The sequence below is a fragment of the Cyanistes caeruleus genome, chromosome 15 (genome assembly GCF_971803275.1).
Source record: "Cyanistes caeruleus chromosome 15, bCyaCae1.hap1.1, whole genome shotgun sequence".
Taxonomy (NCBI): domain Eukaryota; kingdom Metazoa; phylum Chordata; class Aves; order Passeriformes; family Paridae; genus Cyanistes; species Cyanistes caeruleus.
The window spans coordinates 11,374,251-11,398,206 of record NC_141715.1 but is presented as its reverse complement, the minus strand read 5'-3'; the positions used below and the strand labels follow the sequence as shown (position 1 = coordinate 11,398,206).

General features: G+C 37.6%; 1 protein-coding gene across 8 annotated transcripts in view; it reads left to right on the top strand.

The window, feature by feature from the left end:
* Window positions 1-23,956, top strand: part of GABRB2 (gamma-aminobutyric acid type A receptor subunit beta2) — a 136,606-nt gene that overhangs the window by 53,639 nt on the left and 59,011 nt on the right. For all 8 annotated transcript variants that reach the window (XM_086851277.1, XM_086851274.1, XM_086851275.1 and 5 more), the window contains one exon: window positions 18,214-18,296. In XM_086851277.1, coding sequence (XP_086707403.1) covers window positions 18,214-18,296 — 83 coding nt within the window. The remainder of the gene's footprint in view (window positions 1-18,213; window positions 18,297-23,956) is intronic.

Genomic DNA, 23,956 nt, shown 5'->3' with positions numbered 1-23,956 from the left:
GGTCACTGTTTTCTCCATCTTCGTGTGGTATAGTATGTCATTTTTGAGAACACCTTTTTTAAAAAAACGGCAGCAATTGCATAATATTGAATACACATGACATCCTTCAACAGCTTACCATATCTTTTTTTATGGTGGCTGCTCCTGACACATCCACAAGTCTTTGAAATCCCTCCAGGGCTAGTGACTGCACCTCTTTAGGGCAGCCTATTACCATGCTTAAGAGCCCTCACAGTAAAGAAATATTTCTTAATATGCAATCTACACCTCTCCTAGTTCAACCTAAGGCTGTTTACTCTTGTTTTTTGCTTGTTACTTGGTAGAAGAGAATAGCCCTCACCTGGCTACAACCTCCTGCCAGGGAGCTGTAAAGAGTGAGAGGTCTCCACTGAGGCTCCATTTCTCCAGGCTGAGCCCTTGCAGGTCCCTCAGGTGCTGCATGTGAGACACAGGTTCCAAACCCTGCCTCAGCTTCACTGCCCTTCTCTGGATTTGCTCCAATACCTCTGTGTCTTCCTTGCATGGAGGGGCCCTGAACAGAGCCCTGCAGTTGTGCCAGTGATCCCCCTGTCTTTCCACAATGGCAACTAGATGATAATTTTTTCTGCTGCACAATGCTCCCCTGCTCTTCATGTGTGTTGCTCAAAAAAATACTTACAGCTCATGGGTTTGTTTTCATTCACTGACAGGGATCAGTCTCAGGACTGTTTATTAAAACTCTGACATTTTAAAATATTTGCTCCAAAAATTTATCTTGAAAAGTGAAAGGCACATGAAAGCATGTGACCTTTTAATGTGGAAAAATCTCCTTTTCTCAAAGCACTTTGCAGGGTTGTAAACCCACTGGGGATTATAAAGCTAATATTTGTTTTCACATAAAAAAGTAGTGGCAGACCTTAACAATCCCTACTAAGACTAAGATATCTTTACTGGAGAAGGTGTTGCATGCCAGCTTTTTTTCTGTTTAAAGTGGTAATGGAAAATTTATTTAATATACATTGAAAAATGTCATGGTGCATTCTCTCCAGTGTCAGAATAGAGAAAAACAAGGGATGTATAGCTGTTGGAAAAACACTTTGAAATCTCAGTTTAATTTGCATTAATGGAAACTGGAACAGAAGGGTTAGGACCAAGTGGTCCAGCATTATTTGGCTGGCTTCTCTTTTAGGGATCATAACTTTTTAAGCTACTTCGGTTGTTTCTGTCAATCCAGAACCTTGTCCCCATGTGGAGATATCTGGGTAACCATCAGAAATGTTGGAGCTAGAAGGAAAATGTTATTTATCACAATGTTGACATCCACAAATTCTGTCCTCTCTTTTTGTCCTTTGCTAGTGTGAATTTCTTTGTCATGCAGGTTTTTACAGCATTTTTTACTGGTAGAAATGCTAGCAAAAATTAGCTATCAGCAATAGATCTTTGTGTAGCTTTGGGGTTTTTTTTATGTGCTCTTTAGAATAATAGTCTTTAGATTAGTCTTTAGAATAACAGAATAGAATAATAGCAAGGCAATATGGCTGATACTGCAGAGGAAGAAACAACAAAATTTGGAATGCTTCTGCTGATGTGAGAAACCAAGAAAACATTTAAGCATTAACTTACTGTAATCATAAAGCTTGTTACAGTCTACCACATAGATATTTTTACTGAAATATTACAAATTTCAGACAATGAAAACTACTTGGAAAGAACTTAGAAATCCCTTCAACTCAGATGACTGTAGAACATTTGTTTATGGTCAGGTGAGGAGGTAAATTATTGTTAGACCTAGCTGATAAGCTCTGTCCTTTCAGGGAGAAATCATCACCTGTGTTTTCATCGTATCTTTCACTCTCTAGAAGATGGCTCATTGTCTTTTCCCTTTGGTTCTCTCTGTAAAAAGCAGAGATGGCCATCAGTGCACAAGATGGAAAACAAGACAAAGGCCAGGAGGCAAATACTGAATATTTATCCCTCTCTCCTTCTATTTTTCATTACACATGACAGGAGCTTATTTCATAGTTCCATCCCAGGGTTTATCTTATTCTTGGCAAACAACTGAGAGTAAAGCACTGTGCATCTTTAAACACCAGTCTGTGGGCTGCTTCTACAAGGGGGTCTCCAAAGCATATACAATTGTAATGTATTACAAATATTGCATTATGGTTATCCTGAAATGCCTTTGAATATTGTTTCATGGAATTAGTGTTGCTGGAGAAATGACACATACAACAGAGAGATGACTTTTGTTGTTGGATTTTAAAGAGGTGGTAGAGTAGCTATCAGAAAGATATGACATTAGTGATTTTCATGTAACTTTGCTATGCCTTCCAGAAATGCATTCAAGAGCTGCAATATTTATTTGAAAAAGAATTTTCTGAGGACACTGCTGTGTATTAAAGAAACATCCACCCCTTCTCCTATCCAGAGTAGTTTATTTCTTTTTGAAGAAAGAGATTCTGAAGATATACTCAAGATTACTTTTTCATAGCCTTCCATCTTCATCTTCTGATTCAAGGTGGTTTTATGTTACACAGAAGTCACAGTATAATTTCAAGTAAATTATTTGCTCATTATTCAGGCTGAAGGATATGGATAAAATGTTGAATGCTGCTGTTCATGAACGTGTTCTTATTTTGAAGTTATATATGTTTGCAATAATACAAATACAAAAAAACTTAGCCTAGCTTTGAAGGGTCCTAGAGTAATTTCCAGATGCATATACTGTAGTATTCAAAATGATGATTTTTAGAAAAACTATCTAGCTTTAAAACAAACAAACAAACAAAAAAAACCTCTGAAAAATCTGACAGGCAAGTTACAATGCTTAGAAGGAACTAAACTCTGATTGAGCATTTAAAGATCTTTGTAGAGACTCCCATTCCAGCTATCTTATCTGGCCACATCTTCTCTACTTCACCTCACTTAAGTTTCATTAGGGTTCATCTTTCCATTTTATTTCAATATGGCTTTAATTTCAGTACAATCTATATTTATGATTTATAGGATTGCTAATAAAATTGCAATTTTAGTGCCTGAACCAAGGCACTGAAGTAGCTAGCAGTGGGGAACACTACCCCACAGAAATGAAGACAAGTAAAAGAGCATAGAGAGTAGTTACTGTAATGTCAAGAATGAAAGTAAATATTAAATGTTACCTGCAATTACAGGTATTATAGAACCTTGTTAGTAATTTGTTCAGAGGAAGGTATGGATATTACATCAATATAAAGCAATTATAATATACATGACTAATGGATGCATGCTCAAACTTCAGATAGGCAAAGATAATTATTACTTACCCATATGAAAGAAAAAAAGCATTGGTAAAGCTGTTTTTTCACTAGGATAATTTTTTATTAAGTTGTATTTGTTGGTGCAATATGTAATAAAAACAGGTTTTTGTTTGCTTTGTAAAGTATTGGATCAGTAGATTGTGTGATGTTAGATGTGTAATGGCCAAGCTGATAAACCTGGAGAGCCTGCTGGATTGAATATCACTGCTAGAATCCCAGATTTCCCATTCCTGCAAAATAGAGTGGGAATGTGGCAAATTTAATATTGTGCCCATAGTGCAACCCCTAAACTAAAAGCCTATTTATAAAGTATCCTTATGCCTTGAGACTTTTAAAATTCTGTTTCAGTTGAGAGAAATGAGCAGGGTATTCATTTTGCTCATTAGCTTAGACAGGGATGAGCAGGTGAAAAGTTTTATTCCATGCAGCTGTTTGTTGTTAAGCACCTTTTACCAGCCCATGATGTTCAAGGTACTTTTTAAAATACGTTTACAGGTCAGGCCTAGTGTGACAATCTATGGTCTTTAATTCAGCAAGTGTGGTGCCAGTTAGAACAGGGTCTCAGCTCTGCATCAGGGAATTTATCTACTAAAAATGTTTTAGTAAAGATGGTTTGTGCCCAGGAACATGGGAGAGTTTCCATTTAGGTAAACAAGTCCCTCTCAATCTTGGTGCAAAGGGTCAGTGTTGGGAAAAAACATTCCCCTTCTCTATTTGATCATAACTTTTTGTTATTTCAATATTGAGTAGTAATGAAAATAGCACCCCTACACCCCCCGCTCCGATTTTTAATCCATTAAACATAGTCTTAGCACTGACCAAGTTTTCCTGCATTCTTATGATTGTTTAAAAAATGCACTATCCTCTCCCCTTCTGGCTTTCCTCAGTTTTACTATTCTACCTCATCACTGTGCTCATTCAAGCTTTCTGTTTAGAAATTTTCTAATGTAAAATCTCTCCAAGCTCCAAAACTTTTGGAAAAGTGGTGTGTTTTTGTAGTCAGTTTTTAATTGAATTACAGACTTTTATTATCCTGAGTCATTGTTTTTCACTAAAATTTAGCATGTGCTTTATTTTTTTCTCTCCTTATTGTAGAAGAGGGAGGCAGGGAGGAGGGTTGCCTTAGGTTAACAGCCCAGGATTGTCAGTGTATTTGAAGTCATGCTTCTGCTTACCAATTGCTCTTTCAATAGGCATCATTTTCATCCAAACCCAGTGGGACCATTTTTAGAGTATTGTTTTGGAGCCACTGTGACAGCTTCAGTAAATGTGAATTTTAATTTATTTGTCTAACGAAGATGAGGATCTTGGCTAATGACTATATAGTCATAAGTGATGATTCTTTTCCTCCCACTCCCTCGTTGCTTAGAGCATATATTAATTGTGCAGATGGTGGTAGCTTACCTATGTGATAGTTCCCTTTCCATCTCCTCTTGTGGCATTTACATTGCGCAAAGAGGGCGTATTGCCATCTCCTTATTTATAAGGGTTTTGTGATTCATCACCTGCCTTTTAAATCCAATACGATGATCACATCTTGTTGCTAAGAAGCAGGATTTGCACATGCACTTTCTTCTTTTAAGAACACCTGTACCAAGCATTGCCTGAAACCTTCAAGCAAATCACAGCCAGGAGCACTGAATTTTCATCTTCATTCCTACTAACAACATGTGAAATTTGCAGTGCCAGATTTATGTGGGTAACTGTAAGTCATTCTTCATGTGTTCAAGAGATTCTCAGACTTTTCAGTCCGTAAACTTGTCAGAACTTAGGTCAGAATTTACAGGTATTGAAGTTTCACTAAAAGCTGTTCTCTTTTAGTAACTAGAATTCGAGTGTAATTTGTATGTGATGGGTAGAAAATAAATTTTACTGCTTTATTGTTTTGCTTTTCTTTTCTACTCATGCATTAATTTGTTTTTATGGTTTGCAAGAAATAACAGGAGCAATTTAGGCACAACTAATGAAAACGATTCCTTAAAATTTTATTTCTTCTTTGATTTCATCTGTCTTTCATGGCCATTCTGCTCCCCAGATTTTCTATTATTGCTTCTTTCACACAATAGTATTGACATTTCTGTGTTCAAACATTTTCTGGGTTTGTTCTCCAAAGAAGTCACAGATTTTATATATTTTACTTATAATTTAAAGGCTTGTTTTCTTTGAAGTATCACTGCTGTGTTCCTGATAATTTTTTGCAAATACTAGGGCAATTTGGTCTATTTTGCTTTTTGCTTGTTTAGGAAAGATCCTGTGCTGCAGGTACAATTAAATGGTTACTTTTCAAAAGCTACAGTTCTTTTCCTAGCAATGAGAGTTCTACCCCAGGTGTCTGTTTAGCAAGTACTTATTGTTTCTGGCAATACAGGGATACATACCCCTCTACTTGAAGCAGGGGCTGGGGGATGGTGAGCCTTTGGGATTGACACAAAGAAGTGATGCTGAGAGAGAGGGACTCTTAGGGCTGTGTCTGGCATATGTCAAGGTTTCCAAGATATAAACAGCCAGAAATGTGAATGAAGAAGTGACCTAAAAAGAAGCAGGAAGAACCTGAAGGGAACCTGGTTTTCCGCCAGACAGAGTTGTAGGCTTGACCCAGAGCATGGTTTCTGTTACCTAACACAGAAAATGCAAAGCCTTTGCATAATATGCAGTTTGCCCTCTGAGCAAGGTGCTGGTATTCTGAATTTAGGAGTGTCTCTGGTATTCAAAGAACAGAGAAATTATTAATGCCCTTTTAAGTCACTGCAGTCATGTTTGAATCTGTTTATAGAAGACTTGGAGTAAATGGAAAGCTGAGACAGATCCACTGTACCACTAACCAACTTGCAATGCTTTCAGCATCCAAAATTTGAGTTGGTTACTGTAGAAAATTCTAAAAGGGGAGCCATTATAAGCAAGATGGTTATTGCCTCAGTTTGTGTCTCTGTGAAATGTAGATCAATATAAACAGACTCCCATCTAAATTTCAGACCATTCCAAAGAATGGTTTCTGTAATGCAGTACTGATGTTCATGTAATTTCTCTTTTGTCACCTTGGAGGGGCAGCAGGAGAAAAAACATTTCACCTTAACAGGAGAGTTATTAAACTGCTGACATTGTTCACTAAATTTCTGGTCTATGGTTAGAAAAGAGATTTATCAACTGAGTGAGATTTTGCAGTGTCACTGGTTCTAGCATTAGGTTAAATGAACATAAGAAATACATTTTCAACATTTCAACAGAATGACTAGGTTGGAAGAGATCTTCAAGATCATCAAGTCTAACCCATGCCCGAACACCACAACTAGACTGAGTGCCACATCCAGTCTATTTTTAAACACATCCACAGATGGTGACTCCACCACCTCCCCACACAGACAATTCCAGTGCTTTATCATTCTTTCCATGAAAACCTTTTTCCCAATAGCCAACCTAAATTTCCCTTGGCACAGCTTGAGACTGTGTCCTCTCATTCTTCAGTTGCTGCCTGGAGAAAGAGACCGACCCCACCTGCCCACAGCCACCTTTCAGGAGGTTGTAGAGAGTGATGAGGTCACCTCTGAGTCTCCTTTTCTCCAGGCTAAACAACCCCAGCTCCCTCAGCCGTTCCTCACAGGGTTTGTGTTCCCAGCCCCTCACCAGCCTCGTTGCCTCCTCTGGACACTCTCAAGAGTCTCAAGGTCCTTCCTAAACTGAGGGGCCAGAACTGGACACAGCACTCAAGGTGTGCCCTCACCAGTGCTGAGTACAGGGGGAGAATGACCTCCCTGCTCCTCTGGCCACACCATTCCTGATCCAGGCCAGGGGCCATTGGCATTCTTGGCCACCAGGGCACAGGGCTGGCTCATGTTCAGCTGCTGTCACCAGCCCCTGGCTCACGTTATCAGAGACATACATGATAGTAGTGATGAATTCTGGTCAGTGCTTGAAATATCTGAAAGTAAATTTGTATAAAAAATACTGACAATTAAAAAATCTCAAATGAACCAAACAAGCCCCAAACAGATGGATATTTCTCCTAATAAATTCATAGAATTTAACTACAAACTTGAGAACGTGCATTGGGAATTGAGAAGAATGCTGAACTGGCTTATAGAGCATTGTCTTACCCATTTAAAACATGGCACAGATAGTTTTCATGTATCATCTCATGCTTGTCTCCTGGGAAACCTGCTTGCCCATAAAAGTGTGGCTGTTTTGTTACACAGCATCCTTTCCTTCTGACCTGATATTGCAGTTAACACTAACTTGAAGTCCCCATCCCTGCTAAGACTTTACTGTTGAGTAGTTATTTTTAAAAAGCTCTTCCAGCATATTTCCCATGAGCACTCAGCCTCTTGAAGGGAGTCGTGGTCTTGTTACTGTGCTAGTGTTATCCTTGTACATTAAAAAAATTAAAAGGTCTTCTTGCCAGGCAGACAGTGGGAACCACCATGGCTTTTTACCATGGGAAGTAATAGCAATGTTGACATATATGTGATTCTGTGGATTTTGGTTCCACAAGGTTCGAAGGGCTGCAGCTGGATGGCCATTGCTCACATGCCTGGGCTCAGGAGTGGGTGTGGATATGTAGGAAGGGACTCGGCAGCCACTGACCTCCATGCTGTGACTCAAAGATAGCTCTGTACTGAACCTGCTGCGCCAGTGGTGCTTTTTGCTTTATGCCAGGGTTTGCAGTCACCTCAAAGCACCTGTGCATTTAATCAAGTAAATGCTTCCCAAGGCTCTGAATTTGATTTACTGAGTTGCAGCATGTGTTGTCCTGTTGCTGATGTATAAAAGATGTTTAAGTATAACATAGGAGTAATTTTAGAGAGTGGGGAAAAAAAAAACCAAAAAAGGTGCACTTTCTACAGCAAAATGATGACTTTAAAAATTCCCTGAATTGAAGGAATGGGTTCTGGACAGCTCTGACATATCTGAGACAAATATTTAATTTCTCATCAGATGGATGTCTGCTGTGTTGGGTAGGACTGACATTTTCCAGCTGACTTTTCATCTACCACAAATATGAACTAGTTTTAAATTGTTTCTTGCAGAAAAGAAGGCTCATGTATAGACAAGGTAACAGAAAAAGCAGTGGGGGACATGTATTCTAAATTGAATTATAAAAGTACACAATACAAGGAAATCTTTCATATGTAGCCCATGTATTGATTCAACTTTCAGTGCAGTGTGAAGCATTAAAATTCAGTTCTGGCTGCACAGAATGTTAAAAGTTACTTATTCACTGTCTGCATAAGTCTATGGGAAACACAGACCTGATTAAACTGATTAGAATCAGTTGAACTCAGACTCTCTTTGAGAGAGTCTATCTTTGAGCTCAGTGTCTCTGAGTTCAAGTGATTCTAATCTGACTGAGGTCACACCCTATTTGCTAATGGGATTGTGTACAGCATCGTTTCAGGCTGTTTGGCAGGTCAGAGTCACATATCTTCCAAATCTAATGGCTTTGTTGATCATAAATGAAAATAACTTTGTCTGCAGAAACTGATGGATTGTGCTAGCTTTAGAATAGAAGAGAAGGGACCTTGGTAAGATTTCTGAACTGAAGCTTGTCTTAAGGGAATACAGATTTAATTTATTAAAGAGCATATTTTTCAGGAAAATATGGTGATGAAGAGGAAGGTGTTGTTTTGGGGTTTTTTTGAGGGGTGGGGGTGGTTTTTTGAGTGTATGGATTAGAGTTCTGGGCACATCTACTTACTGAGAATTTTCAAAGGTTTTATTTTATAAACAGGATAGGACCAACTCAATATTCCCCATCCAGATTTTCTATTTAGATTTCCAGCATTCAGTGTGTTATATAAGCTTATCAAGCTTTCAGTTCTTGCCAGTATGATGCAGCTGATATGTCAGAAGTCTTTTGGGTGGCTTTCCTGTTTCTGTTTGGAATAAAGTTACAAATGTTTTGAAATTAAGATGAGGAAGCGAAAGGTTGTGACTGAGCATCATAATTTTGGCACAGGAGGAAATGTAGCCATTGGGAACTGGATTCCAGAGGGATGGCTGGAGTTAACTTGGATGCCTATTAATTTTAGCCATTAGATTTGACTCATTGTTATGCTTCTCTCACACATCCAATAAACTCTTAGCTAAAGCTGAGTTGAATTGATGGTAGGTACTGATTTTGAAATGTTCAAGAACATGGCTTCCCATTTTCAAAATAATATTCCTGCTGCTTTAATAATATATTAAAGCAATAAGAGTATTTGGTGTCCCAAATGGATCATATATTAAATGGGCAACACAAGCATAAAAAACAGATGAGAGCGCTGAGGCCAGGTATGACATCTGGAACGTGATAGAAGGCAATTCTAAGTAATTTATTTTTTTCATTGTCAAGATAAAAAGAATTGTACTGGCTTGGGGATGTCAGTAAACCTATCTGTCAGAAGAGAGGAAAGAGGAGTAGTATCAGAAACAGCTTCAAAATGGTTTTTCTCCATAGATCTCCACTTGCATGTTAGCCTGAGGAGGAAAAATAGCAATGTTTAAGAACCAAATGGGCACAATAAGCTTGTTCATATTTTGCCCATGTCAGACCTATCCTATAGGCCTTTTTGGCAGCTCGTTTTATGTGGTATAATACAGGCCATGGGATTTTCTCTGCCTGTCTCTGGGCCTGTTCCCATTCCCCCTTGCTGCTGAGGTGTTCCAGTGAAATATTGTTATTATCTGTGTGAATTGCACAGTCCTGGCTCTGTAATAGCTCAGGAAGGAGCTCCTGCAACAGCCTCTTCCATGTCCTTTCCCACAACAGATATTCTGATGAGGTAGGGAGACATGAAAATAAATCACAGATTCAAATCACAGAGAAGGAACTGAGGGATAACATATTACAGAAACCAGGGGGGAAGAAGACAAGGGGAGGAGAGTGGTTCACATGGTCCCATGGGGCTTCGAGGAATAGGGGATTCCAAAGGGGGAGATCCAGGCAGGGGAATGGCACAAGGGAAGACTGACAACTTAATGGGAGGGGGAACAGAGAACATTTGGGAACAAGGGGCAGGTATCAGGGTGAGCTGGCAGCCAGGGTAGGAGGGCACAACTGGGATTAAACTATTAACATGGGGGTGGGACACGTGCAATTTAGCAATACAGAGGGTAATTGAACCAAATATAATGAACAAAAATGCAACAGTCAATTACAAGGATATTTGGGTTGTTTTACTGAATGATTACAGGAGATTTAATCAGTTTGTGCAATAACAGCACAAAAAGGGACTGTTTCTCATTCTCTTTTTTGATTTTTAAGTCTCCAAGATGCATGGAGAGGGAAAGTGGGGACAGAGGAGGTTTTGGCTGCATCATTCTCCTGATGAGCTTAGCAACTGCATGTGCTTCCAACTCTCATGGGAAATGTTTTTAAAAAAAAATTACTTTCTACAGCTGTTTGATAGTGCCTCACCTCTCAGAGAATGAAAGAGGATGTGTTAACAGAGGTAAGGAGATGCATTTTGCAAGAGCACTTTGTGGCAAGTAGAGAGCACATTACACTGCAGCTGTGCCACAGTGAGTCAGGTTGCTCAGGATGTGCTTCCCTGGGACACAGATCTGTGGCTCTTACTTTGGGAGATTGCTAGCATGCTCTGGTTTTTTAAACTGAGTATCTGGTGAATGACAGTTTGTTTTGAGACCTATTCAGGGAGTAAAGAATGAGGAACACTGTCGTCTTTGACATCAGAAAAATCAGAACCAAAAAAATAAAATTCTACAGTTTTATAAGACCTGGTGATGGATGGAGGTGGCCTAGTGCAATGTTCTCTAGAAGTTTTAGTAACTGGGACACTCAAGGCATCCTAGGCACTGGTGGTAACTGCAAGGCAGCAGGGTTAACACATAATGATGTAGTTGTGACTCTGATTGGAGGAGGATTTTTCCCCTTACTCATTCTCTATTGTGGTGAGCAAATCATGGTTGTGTGTACCACGTCACTTTGACATGCTACTGAAATAGTTTCTGATGCATTTTAGAGAAGGTCAGATTTTCTATAGTCAGAAAATAGAAAAAGATATTAAGATAAGGTGATCAAAACTTCTACTAGCTCTGGTAAAGTTCTTTCAGAACAGAGTGAAGAAGAAAGAAATTACATATTTGTGAGCTTTTCCTTTTTGCTAGGAATGCAAAGGTCTGTAGTAGATTGTTTAATGGGGGAAAGGCATAGAAAGTAAATGGTCTAATAGAAATCCTACACAGAGGTAGTGCAACTGTCTTTGCTTTCCAGTCTGGATAAAAATTTCTAATAAAAATTGAGTTTGGTAATAACCTGTGTCTGTTATTCTATTCTGCTTCATGCAGCTCACCTTCATGCTGACTGTTAAATGTCTCCCTGCTTGATTGTTTTTAAAGTGTGATTCCTGTTTTAGGACAGAGAGAGATCATTTTACTTTTGTTTCAGCGTTTTGTAAGAATAACATGGGTTACTGCTTTATTGTAAAGGTTGTTGAAAGAAACTTAAAAATTTCTGGTCTGTGCTGTAAGAGTTTTTACTGGCTTTTTCCTGACTTCTTGGATCTGGGAATTATTCTGCTTATTAAGACTCTACTCACATTTATTATTTTTGTTGACATTTTCCTGTGGTAAATGAGCTGTCTGGTTCACAAAAGCTAGAGGAATGGAAGTTTTGGGCTCTTATCTTACTACTTCTGTAAGAATTACTAAATAAGCTGCAATCATAATACTTCTTACTGTAGATTGTTTTGACTTTCACATTAGTTTTTAACTCAAGTAGAACTTTTTTCCTCCAGAACAGCAAAAATACCTTCCACTCGGTTTCCTGGAAGAGACAACTAATGGGTAACATTCTTACTTGGTGGTATTTTGTAAGAAGGGAGGATTTTGAAGAAATCAAATACACAGAAACCATGGTTTAAAACATAATGAAATGACTGCATTTTCTGAGTGAACTCATTATCCAGAGCACAGGCCCCTAACAGAGAGAGGTGCATGTTGTGTCAGCATCACCAGCTGGCATCCCCATGGAAGTCATTTTCCAGGAACCAGAAGTTGCTGGAGGTTGGCTCCTGCAGATGCTTTGGAGGAGAGGGTTGCTATCTTGTAAGATCCACACAACAGAACGTTTTGACACAGGATGAAACAAGACACTGTTCTTCCAAAGATAGGTGTTGGGATACTGCAGTTGTTATTCTGTTAAGGCATGTAAAAGTAGCCTGGGACAAAGTTCATATTATTTTATCTATGATACTTTGTTCTTCCTTATTTCTGTGTTTTAGATGCAACATTGCCTGCACGATTGGTGCATTGATGCAGTGCATATTTTGTGGAGAAGATACTCCCTTTTTTCTCTAGGACTTCAGTTAATTAGGAACTATATCTTTATATTCCTGGAATAAAAATTGTTAATACAGGGTATGCTTACAATGCAATGTACATGTTAGAGTTAAGCATGGTATTTTAGGTAGTGAGAACTGATTAAAAACCCACCAAATGCATGTGTCTCCTTAGAAAATTCTAGCTCTCTTCCATAGTTTGAGAGTCTGTATTTAATGTGATATAATATCTGAACAACTGGTTTAAAAATGTTTTGTATATATGATTTATGCAGTGCGACTTAGATGGTAATAATATTAATTTTTAAGGGAAAGGAAGTGAAATAATGCACTTTTTATTTCAATGCTGAAATTTGAATGGAGTAAACGTGTAATTTTCCCAACCAGAATAAGAAACTTGTTTTGCAAAATATTTGAAAATAAGACTCATGTTTTCAGTGATGTTTAGTAAAGCAAAAGGACTATAAACTCTGGAGAAGTGGAGGAGATATACTAATTCTTTATTCTAAGATTGCTTGTTTCATACTGCTGATCATGGTCATATTGTTTCATTTTCTGTAATTTGTGTAGTATATAACATTCTCCCTTTTATTTATTTATTTTGAAAGGGAGAGGTGAAGTGAATGCTGAAAGACAAGGATATATTTCTCAGTGATAAAATATTAAAATTACGAAGTGCTCCTCTGAGCTCTTCTGCCATTTTATATAGGTGTTATTTTCTGGAGAACCTATTGCTTCAGAGAAAGGTTTGAATGATTTCAGTCTAAAGCTGAGGTTATTGTAGCAGATTTTACTGCAGTTTGATGTGTGCTTTTTGCAAGGATTTAAATTACAATGATGTTATGGCTGAATTTTGGACACAGTGACAGAATACTAGGAAATGCTATCTCACTTAAAGAACAATTTATAGAGCTACATATATAGCAGTATAGCAGAAGATGGAATGGAACTCTGCAGCAAAATTCTGATTCTTCTGGGACAGAATTCTTTTACCATGAAATAAGAGGCCAGCTCTCTGGTCTTCAGTGACTCTTTCCTGCTGGCACAATAGGCTGTACTTCAGCAGAGAAATGCAGAACATCTCCCCAAGAAAGATCAGAGGCATATAGATTGTAGTTTCCTTTTAAAAATCTGGTATGCTTCTTTTACCAAACAATGTCAGCAACAACAAAACTTAATGAAATCAAAGTTTCTGTGTGGGTTCTGACTCCCTGTGTTTTATCAGCTACAAAAGTTTTTTCCTCTCTTGTATTACATTTAGATAATGCTTTAGTATCATATCCTTTGTATTCTTAACTTGTATTATGGTTATGCCTTTCAGCTTTGACAGATACACGTAGTGCTTTCAGAGAGCACCTTACTGTCTAAGGATTGTACACTACAGAAACAAGGGGAAAATGTCTACATGTCATTAGGTAACAAGTTCCAAATGGAGTAAGAAAAGTGAGCTGTTGACACTTAGGCTGGAATACTCAGGAAATGTTGAGGAGTAGTATTAGAAGAGAGCATATTACAGATTCTGGGTAGTACGTGTATATTGTTTCATCTCAGAGATATCAACATCAATAAAACAGCTGTTCTTTTTTTCCTATGAAACTACACCGAGACTCTATATGCTGTTTACAGTTGAAGGTTTATAGCTGATTTATGTTTGAAAGATTCAGTAGCTGAATGTTTAGATTTAAAGTTGAATTTTTGAAATGTTACTATTGTTTTGAGTTTCCTATGGCCAACTTTTAACCTATGATCACACAAGGAAGCTTTTCTTCTCTGTGAATAAGCAGGAGGAAAAGTCCTGTGAATTCTCTAATTAGCAATACATTTACTTTATTTAAAAGTAGATCTATTAGTATGTCAGTCAACCTTGATATATGTTTAAATCTAATGTTATCATCCAGAAGATGGATTTATCCCAGTGATGTTTTGTTCCCGGAATTTCCAGGTATTTAAAATTGGTTCTGCTGGCTGCTACTGTCACAGGTATTTCCAACTGTCATGAAATGGAGGAGAAAACTGGAGGAGTTTTCTCAAGAAGCAAAGGTGAACAGTGGGTTTAGCTGCAGTTAGTTTTCATTATCTACTTTAGAGAGTTCCTGACTCTCAGTCACCGCACACAGAGAATTTTTATGAAGTCCTTGATAAAGAGATTCAGTCTGTTGTCACTGTGAGCTCTGGACAGCTCCTGATGCTCTTAATGGGGAGTCAGTCAGCTTCCAGATACACAAATCAGAAGCAGAATTTCACTCTGCTTTCAACAGGATATGTGTGCATACATTTAGAGAAAGAATTAGTTTTTGTATTTTCCTGGGTTTCATCTCTTTCTTTGACTCCATAGGATCATGATCTGTTAAGGATAGAACAGGATGGTGTTAGAGTTCTAGCACCACCACTCAGCTCAGGAGAGCTATCTGAAATTGTCACCCTCTTGCCCATCATTTCTGTGTGTCTGTAAACCTTAACTACAGGTCAGGGCTCCCTCCTTCCAGGGCAGAGAGAAGTTTCTCTTACTGCTTATTCTCCACAGCTTTGCAAAGCCATTGCAGCTCCAAGAGGGAATTAGATTCTGTCCATCTCCACCTGTTACTGCTCTCCTTTCTTCCAGTGCTGTTTCTTCTTCACTATATCAGCACTGTTTAAGTTGCTATTTTGAATTTCAAATCCCACATGTCAGAAAAGCAAAATCTAGGATTTTGAAAAACTGTCTCCTGCATAGAACTGAAAAATAAGACCTACTAGCACTTCTGGGATAGTATCATAATACAGGTATTACTTTCTGCCTCACTTTGAGTTTGGAAATGTTTAAAAAAAGTTCTTTATGGCCTTCACATTTGGCCTCTGAAAGAAGTAGTGAGAATTTCCAACTCTTACTTGAACCACAAACCCTCCAAAGATTTGTAGGTAATCAGATTTTCAGCTTTCTCAGAGTTTATCTGAATTATTTTGAATTATTGACCACAAACTTTGCTTTCCCTACAAGTCAGTTGTGGTCCAGCTTTTTGCAGTAGCTGTGCTTGTTCTAACACATGAAGTTTTCTCTAGGTCTACTTCATAATACTTTATTTAGTTGGTTTAGTGGTGCTTCGGGGTTTGGTTTTCTTGTGAATCATAATCAGTCTACATTCAAAATGTAGTTCATAAAAGAGGAGGATGAAAACTCATTTTCATTGTTAGGAATCATAAAATATCACAAGGTTTCTCTTTCTTTAGCAACAGATGAAAATGAGAGATGAGATGAAAAGATGAGTGTATGAGAGAGACAGTTCTGTGATGTTTTTCATTTCATGTGGTGCTTCTCTGAGTCCTGTTATTGTTTATCATCCCTAATGACTGCAGTGCCTTGAGTCACAGTGTTGTTTTTTTAAAAGCTTTCACTTTTTCATTGTTTGTTCTCAAGGTTACATTATGCAAAACACAATATTATATTTTTTGCACTAGTACAGGCTGTATAAAAATATTCTTAATCCTGTTGTGAAAATTGAAACAGCTCTGCTCTGGGGGAGAGGCTTTGAGCCTGTTTCAAGTGTTCCCAACTTCTAAAATGAGCTGCTGTTTCTTCCTCTGCCTGAAAAGATATGGGTCATGTCTCTTGCCTTTAAAAGTATTCTAAGGTGGTAATTCTTGCACTCTCATGCTCTAATTTGATTTAGATAATCACCATGAATTTCAAACCACTAAAAATTACCGAAAGGTAGTTTTGCCGTGTACATAATTATGAGGATGAAAGAGAACTTTTTCTACTTTACTATAAATGTGAGAAGCCAGGCTAAAAATATGAGGAAGGTACGAGGAGAGGAAAGGACAGGCTTCTGATTTTATTTCAATGGATTTGCATTAGGGATAAAAAGAAACAAGCAAGTTGAATTAAATACATTATTCAAAACTTCTCTTTTGGCTTGATTAAATTGCTGCTCTACCAATCATTTTCCTTACCATGCCACTTTTTTTTCCTTTACTTTCTGGTGAGGCAGGGCATTGTGTCTTTTAATGATTTGCTAATGTTCCCTACAGAGCTTTTATCCCAGCTGTCTGCAGCATTTGGCCCCTCTCAGATTTTTGTACCAAAAATCCTCTGTAAATGTGTGAGAATTGTGAGTTGTCCATTCCATCAGTGTGAACAGACACTTTACTGAAGGTAGCATTGGCTGGGGGTTGTCTCTGTGTGGAACCTTTGGATCTGGTAGACTTTGGTAGGAAGTGTTCAGTGCAGAGAAAGCTATGAGAAAAATTAGTAGTCAACCAGGTTAGCTTTTACCACAACTCCTTTGTGCATTTAAACCTTGGTTGTAAGTCTGTGCTCTGCCTTTTCCTCTGTGGACTGCTGAAACTCTTGTAAAACTCTGGACTATAATATACAGGTAAGTATGGAAATACTGATGAAATCAAAACAATAAACCTCCCACAAAAAACCCAAACATAATCCAACAACAAAAAAAAAAAGAGCCAGAGCCGTAATTTTTTTCTGGTCTCACTATACCTTTCTTCAAGGTTGTCCCAAAATAATCATTCTTACATTGATACTGGAACAGGGCAATTTCTTTGATTTTTCTTTAAATTTAAAAATAAGGAACCAAGTATGAACTGTCAAGAGCTTTTTTTCCCCAATATGTGCTGCTGCTTGCTCCATTTGCATTTGATATCAACACACATGTATTCCTCAGCAGTCTGATTTTGTTAAAAGCTGGAAGGCTTTCACTGAGTGGTGCCAAAGGAGTCTCTTTCCCTATGGTTTTGTCCCACTCCAAAAAGCTTTCCTGTGAAGCATCTCTGGTAACCCACACTGATTAGAAACATATTTTCTAAAGTGATTCTATGAGTACCCCTGTATGGAGTGAAGAAAGAACTTGGTGCCAAAAGCTGTTCCTTTTCTCCAAGAGACCAGTAGGATAGGACAGTAAGCATATTTACGAAGATTCTTAAGTGCCTTGCAGAAATAGTTGCTGCAGTCAATTTTGAGTGAATTTTGACCAGGCAACTGTAATTTTCTGCCGCTAATGAACACTTTTTATGTATTCAAGGAGAAAGAATAAGATCTATCAAATAAAAGAGGTCTCTGAAGTGTTTTTATCAGAACTAAGAATGTATAAGAAGTTTTTGAATTGTTATTGAATATTCCAAATATCTACTGTGAAAGGCCAGTAGTAAACCTCATACACGAGACAGGATTTTGAGAAGGAAACTGTTGGGCACCCAATCTCTCATCAGTACTTTAGAAAGACATTGATTCTGTAATGTCTTAGTGTTTGCATGTGTTGTAAGCACTCCATCTACTCCATCTTGGGTCCTATTGTGGAGATCATCATCTTGGATTTTACAATTCGAGGTAATTCATTTGGTCACCCTTTCAAAAGCTTATACAAATGGCTGCTTCCCAGTGTTCTCATTTTTTTAATGATGTGGAAGCAGGTTCCCCAGGTGCTTTGGCCATTCAGCTGTGCTTAACACACAGCAGAAAATACTTGTGTCAAGGGGAAGCTGTGCATGAGCACCAGGCTGGGATAACATCCAGGGGACAGCATTAGTTACAAGCAAGCAGCAGACATGGTATCCAAGCAAAACCAGGCAGAGCATCAGTTATGTACAAACACAGTTTCTTCTTTCAACAAGGTGTGACCAAGGAAAGATTGGATAAGGCACATTAACAAACTCTTCTCTTTCCTTCCCAGAATTACAACAACAGCTGCTTGTATGATGGACCTGCGGAGATATCCACTAGATGAGCAGAACTGCACGTTGGAGATTGAAAGCTGTAAGTACTTCTGCAAATCCTACTTATTCTGTGGTCAATTGCTTTAGAGTTTATATTTCTGTTGGGTTCTGTTTTTTTCAGGTTCTGTTCAAGGGTTTTTTTGTTGTTTTGGTTTTTTTTTTACATGTTACTAACCCAGTTGTCTTTCTGTCCGATGATGTTTAGATCCTTGTAAACACATGCAAAAAAAATAGCTTTCCAGATGGATTAGTAATTTGTGGCACAAGGATTAGCAAAAGTTATTCTGTGCTTTGATGGACAATTTACAGCTTTAAAAGTCTCATTCAAATGCCTTGTTGGAGTTCATGTGAGGAGCACAAGGATTATTATCAGTTCTTTATCCTCCTTTACTGCTGAACTGTGTGGCAGCTTGTTTCCATTTATAAGTGAAGGCAAGAGGTTAGAATTGTCCTTGAAATAGGTGTTTTGTTTTTTCCTAACACTGTTCTGTAGTTAAACTTTCAATGCATGTAAACAGCCTGTTTATATACACTGATTGTGTCTATTGAACTATTTATCTACATAAAAACTTGTGAAATAAAACCTCTCTTTTTCTCTGAAAAATATTACTGATCACTTTTATAATGACAATATTGCAAGCATGTTATTTAACACTCTAATTAAGATTATATCAGAATTTTCAAGATTAATGTCAGATTTTAATATATGGTACATGAGTATGTGTGTTTTTTAAATAAGTTGTGTATTATAAAATATGTTGGATTTCGTGTTTAATTTGTGGTATAGTCTGGTAAGAACTCAGTACAGCTGAACTTCTTTTTGAGATAACATAACATAAGTACTGTCATGCTACTTTAGACAATGATTGGTCTTCATAAACATCATTCGGTCCTGATGAAAGCCTGTCTGTCTACTCTTCATGAATCACTTCAGGCAAAAATGCTGGTAGGTAGATGAGCAGAGTGAATAAGAATGAAAGTGACTTTCTGAGTCATTCAGTGCAGGTACTGAAGTCATAATCACTTTTAAGAAGTGGTTAAGCTCCATGCCTGAAGAAGGTTGGTTCCTTGCCCTGCTGATGCTGTTGAATGCCTTTTTCACCACTGTTTTCTTGTATATTCTATAAATTCTACCCCAAGTGTTTTCATGCCTATGAAGGCATGAAATTAATACTCACTGCTTGGGCCTAAATTTTTTTTAAATTAACTTCTCTGGCCCTACTGGAACCTTCATAACACAGTTAATGAAAACTCTTGTAGTTTCTCTTAGACTTCATTTCATGAAACTGAATATTCCTGTTTTTAGCTTCTCATGCAGGAGAGTGTTAAGAGAAATGCAGAACTGGCATTAGTTCTTCATTAGGAATAACTAGTACCATAAATAGTGTCCCAGATGAAATCTGTATTACACTAGGGTATTAATCCTGCCTTTCTCCATCACTGCATATCACAGGTGAGAGTCTTTTCTGGAACACTACAGTAAGGTCTTTCCCTTCCTCACTCATTTTCCAGCAGTGAATTCTTTCTAGCTTTTTGAAGAATTTTTTTGCATAGTGCTAAGAACACATGACTTGGCATTTCATAACACTGTTCACATAAATCAGTGTTCTTAATATTGCTACAGTCCTCAAGGTTATCCACTTCTTGTTATATTTGTTCTGATCATCCTTGGTCCTAAAAAAGCCTGCTGATTTTGTTTCACTAAAAATTTCATCAACACACAAATACTAGAGAATATTAATGTCAAGAAGGAAGAGCTTTTCTTACAGTTATTCTCTGTATTGAGCACAACCTTTCAGTGCAGTACAATTTCCTACACACCTTTTACATATCTTTTATAACTGTCTTTTCTTAATTAGTCTTATACCAAATACTTCTATGAAATCCAGTTTAGATATACATTGTTTAAAAAAGGAGCTATTGTCAAGTCAGGTGATTTAAGCTGTAATTAGAGATTTTTATCCCATTTCAATCCACATTAATGTCTCTAAAGTCCTTCCATTTTTTCTCTGCTTCTCCTTCGTTTCTTCCTTTCCTCCCCTCATCCTCTTACTGGTGCCACAGTTGAATACATTCTTAAATGCCTGGGCTACTTTTTTTCTTCGTATCATAGTGTTTACTGAAATATGTGGCCAATATCAAATTTTTGTTAACCTAGATTTGCATAAATATAGATTAATTTGCAAATTAGAAATTCTTGTGAAAAGGGTTGTATATAAAATATAAAACATGACATAGAGGGTGTGATGTCATCTATTAAGATAAAAGAGAGCATTTTTCATATTTGTCTAGGGCAGTTTTAGTGAGATGCTGAAAGTGTAAGAGAGGACTATTTCCTATTAGTTTAAAAAGTACCAGTTTTGAGAAATGAAATCCTGTTTTTTTCCATGTATAGCTAGTTGCACACTGAGGTCCTTTAAAAGCAGAGGCTTGTTGAATATTCAGTTTTTCTAAGATGCTTCTAAACCTGTGAGCAATCATACCCAAGGTGGTCTACTCTGAGATCTTCTACTCCTCCCTTTCTTTTTTTTTTCTCCAACATACTGAAAAGCAGGGTTATAATACCAGAGAGAAATAATTTTTTAGTTTCCCAACTTTCAGGCAACGGAGTTTTTTCTTTTTTATTTGAATATTGACTTAATTCAATAAATATCTGTCTGTACTGTACCCTACCTCTGCCACTGCAGTTTGTATTTCTGAGTTTCTGATGATTCTTGAGAATGATTTTATTTCTCTGCTGTTTCCTGCCTCTCTGGAATTGTAGCTGTTGAAAGGAATGTCTCAGCTAATCATCCATAAGACTAGTGAGAGCTCAAAGGCAATAAGAAGTACAAGGCAATTTGATGAATACATCATATTCCTATAAACTAATAAAATATCATATTGCACATCCTCAGCCTAACAAATTATTGTGATTCTTTTGAATATTTTTAAATGCAATTTTTCAAGATTCATCTGGTACATCTGGACCTTTGTCCATTTAAATTATGTGTAAATTATTACAAAGAAAAACATTTACTTCAGTTCCTTCTTATCTTGTTTCATAATGGGCTAGGCTTGGCTATATTTATGCTATACTGAGGTAGAATTCAGAATCTGCCTTGTGACAGCAGGTTGTTGGGTTTTTTCCCATTTCTTTGTTGCTGTGGAACAAAGGAGAATGCACCGAGTTTCTCCTGTGAAGCATATCCTCAGAAACACTTTCCATAGTGTATAAACGAAGTGGCATTAAAGAAGCACATCAAAGCCTTGCTATTGGAGGCCTTGGCAGACAGGGAGCTCCCCATGTGGCTGTACTGACCAGGGAAAAGCACTCACAGGCAGGGAAAATGCTTTGCTGATGAATGAGAAATAATTGTTTTCAGGACATTTAATTTATGTAAAAGCCTGTGGTGTTCAGAGCAGAAATCATTGGAATTCTTTTTTTTCTGTGTCATGATAAAACCACCAGAGAAGCACACTAGGTTAAAAACTTCCATTCAGTAAGAGAATCTGAAAAAAGCCAGAAACAGAGTCAAAAAAGTATCATTCCTCCCCATGGCAGTGGAGCCCAGTACCAAACACTTTCTAATCAGACCATTTGTGAAAGCTCATCAACAAAAGATAGAGAAGTCATCTTTGTTTGCTCAGGTTGACTTTATGAGTACCTTTAAGGCACTGAAAAGAAATCAAAGTAGCCTTTTGCTGAAACTTTGAGTACTTTGCTGCTCTGGCCATCGATCAAAGCTGTAATCAGGTCACACAGGACAAATGTAGAACTCCAGGAGCTGACCAGGCTTTCTGGGTGGGAGGAAAATGTGTTTGATGCCAGGCAGGAAACCGTCGGTCCCCAGCAGCGGGGTATTGGGCATAGGAGGATACCATGGCAACATGTGGCTTCCAACAATTGCACAGGAAGTGAAAAGCTAAACACATGACTCTTGGGCCACTGACAGCAAGAATTTTAAAAGTGGTTAATTTTTTTTTTTTTTTTTTTTTTTTTTTTTTTTTTTTTTCCTTTTATCAGACTTAATGTGCATTCCATCCCCTTTGTCTCTTCAGCTTAGTCTGTTTTGCATCATGGCCCTTGCAGAGAGGATATTCCTCTATCTAAGGTAATTTTATCAAAGTGCTCCTTTCTTCATCACCATCTCCATGTTCAGATTTCCTAATCTGGATTCTGTGCCAATTCAACCTGTACAGCAGTGTGTGTGGAGGAGAGGCATGGGTTGTTCAGCAAGCAGTGGTGAATTCCACCTATGTTCATTGCCATTTTGGCACCATCAGCTTCTAGTGTGGCTTCCTTGGGACAGGTACTTTGCTCTTTATTTGTCCTTAGTAATTTAATCTCAAGTATGCTGAGAAGAGAAAAGGTATAATTTCAGTGGCATAATGCACACTGAAAATGAACAGGAAATCCTTGACTCCTCTTCAGTGTGGAGATAGGATGATTCAGGAAGAGCTAAAATAATCCTCAGCAGGAGATGATTCTTCTGTGTAGTCTCGAGAGGGGAAGGAAATTTAGATTCACGATCAGTGCATATGATCAGGGTGGGCTGTGTGCAAGGGAACCAGTGCTCATCAGGTTTTGATAACACACACCCCCACACCCAGCTGGGGGTTGGGCTCTCAGACTGTAGCTCAAATAACATCTGAGATATATTACCCTACAGGTAGGCAAGAGGGAAGTATTTTCCATTTTTCATTATATCTCAGTACATCTTTGCAGCAGTCTCTGCATTCTGGGAGTTCTCATAGTACAAACAAGGTGATGTAGTGTTTGCAAATGAAGAAAGAACTGTAGAGGAGCTCTGCAACAGACTCTTAATTCTTTCAAGCTACCTGGAGTTAAATCTAAAACGGAATGCAGTATATCTAATGCAAATATCTCATCTGTGCCAGGTATCTAATATCTAATCAGCCCAGACCATACTGGCAGCATAGATTTCCACAGAGAAATTAATAATTTTAAGTGCCTTTTTTTTTTAAATCAATCTACAGTTGAATATGAGAACATATATAATAAAAAAGACAGAAACAAAAGGTGAATGGTTTTAAAACTTCTAATGCATTTTGTCTTTTATATTCAGTTTGAACAAGAGTAAATTTTTCCTTATTATAAATAACCCTGCATTTTATGAAGGGATCATTGGAAACAAAAAGGGCCCTTTTCAAAAAGTCCATATCCAGAAAATAACAAATGTATTTGCTAAGGTTTGGGGAAAAAAAAATAAAATTACATGTCCCGGAAGGCATCTCTTGAGCAGAAACATATTTTCCAAAAGAAAAGAATATATTTCTAACAAAAGCTCTATAATCTTATATTAAATAATTTATGTGGAAGTATGGAAGGCTGAAAGATTAACACTTTACAGTCCTGTTTTGAGAAGGTATGAATTTTACAAGGTAAATATTCACCTTTTTTTTTTGTTTTATTTTTTAGGATCTCAGTTATAAAATGTTACACTTCAGGCAATTTTTTCCTGTAGGTCTGGTATTCTTTTCAGATGCTTTGTAACTGGTGACTTCTTCAAGAAAAATAAGTATTTATAGGTGCCATTGGAAAATTCATGTGATATTGTTACATACCTTAGCAGGATGTAGTGTATGATTTGAATTTATACTTTGTTTTTATTATTTTCCTTGGAGTACACATGTGGTTAGGTCCTTCTTTTAAAAAGGTTTTAGACCATTAAAAGGGATGGAGGTGGTAGTGAAAGC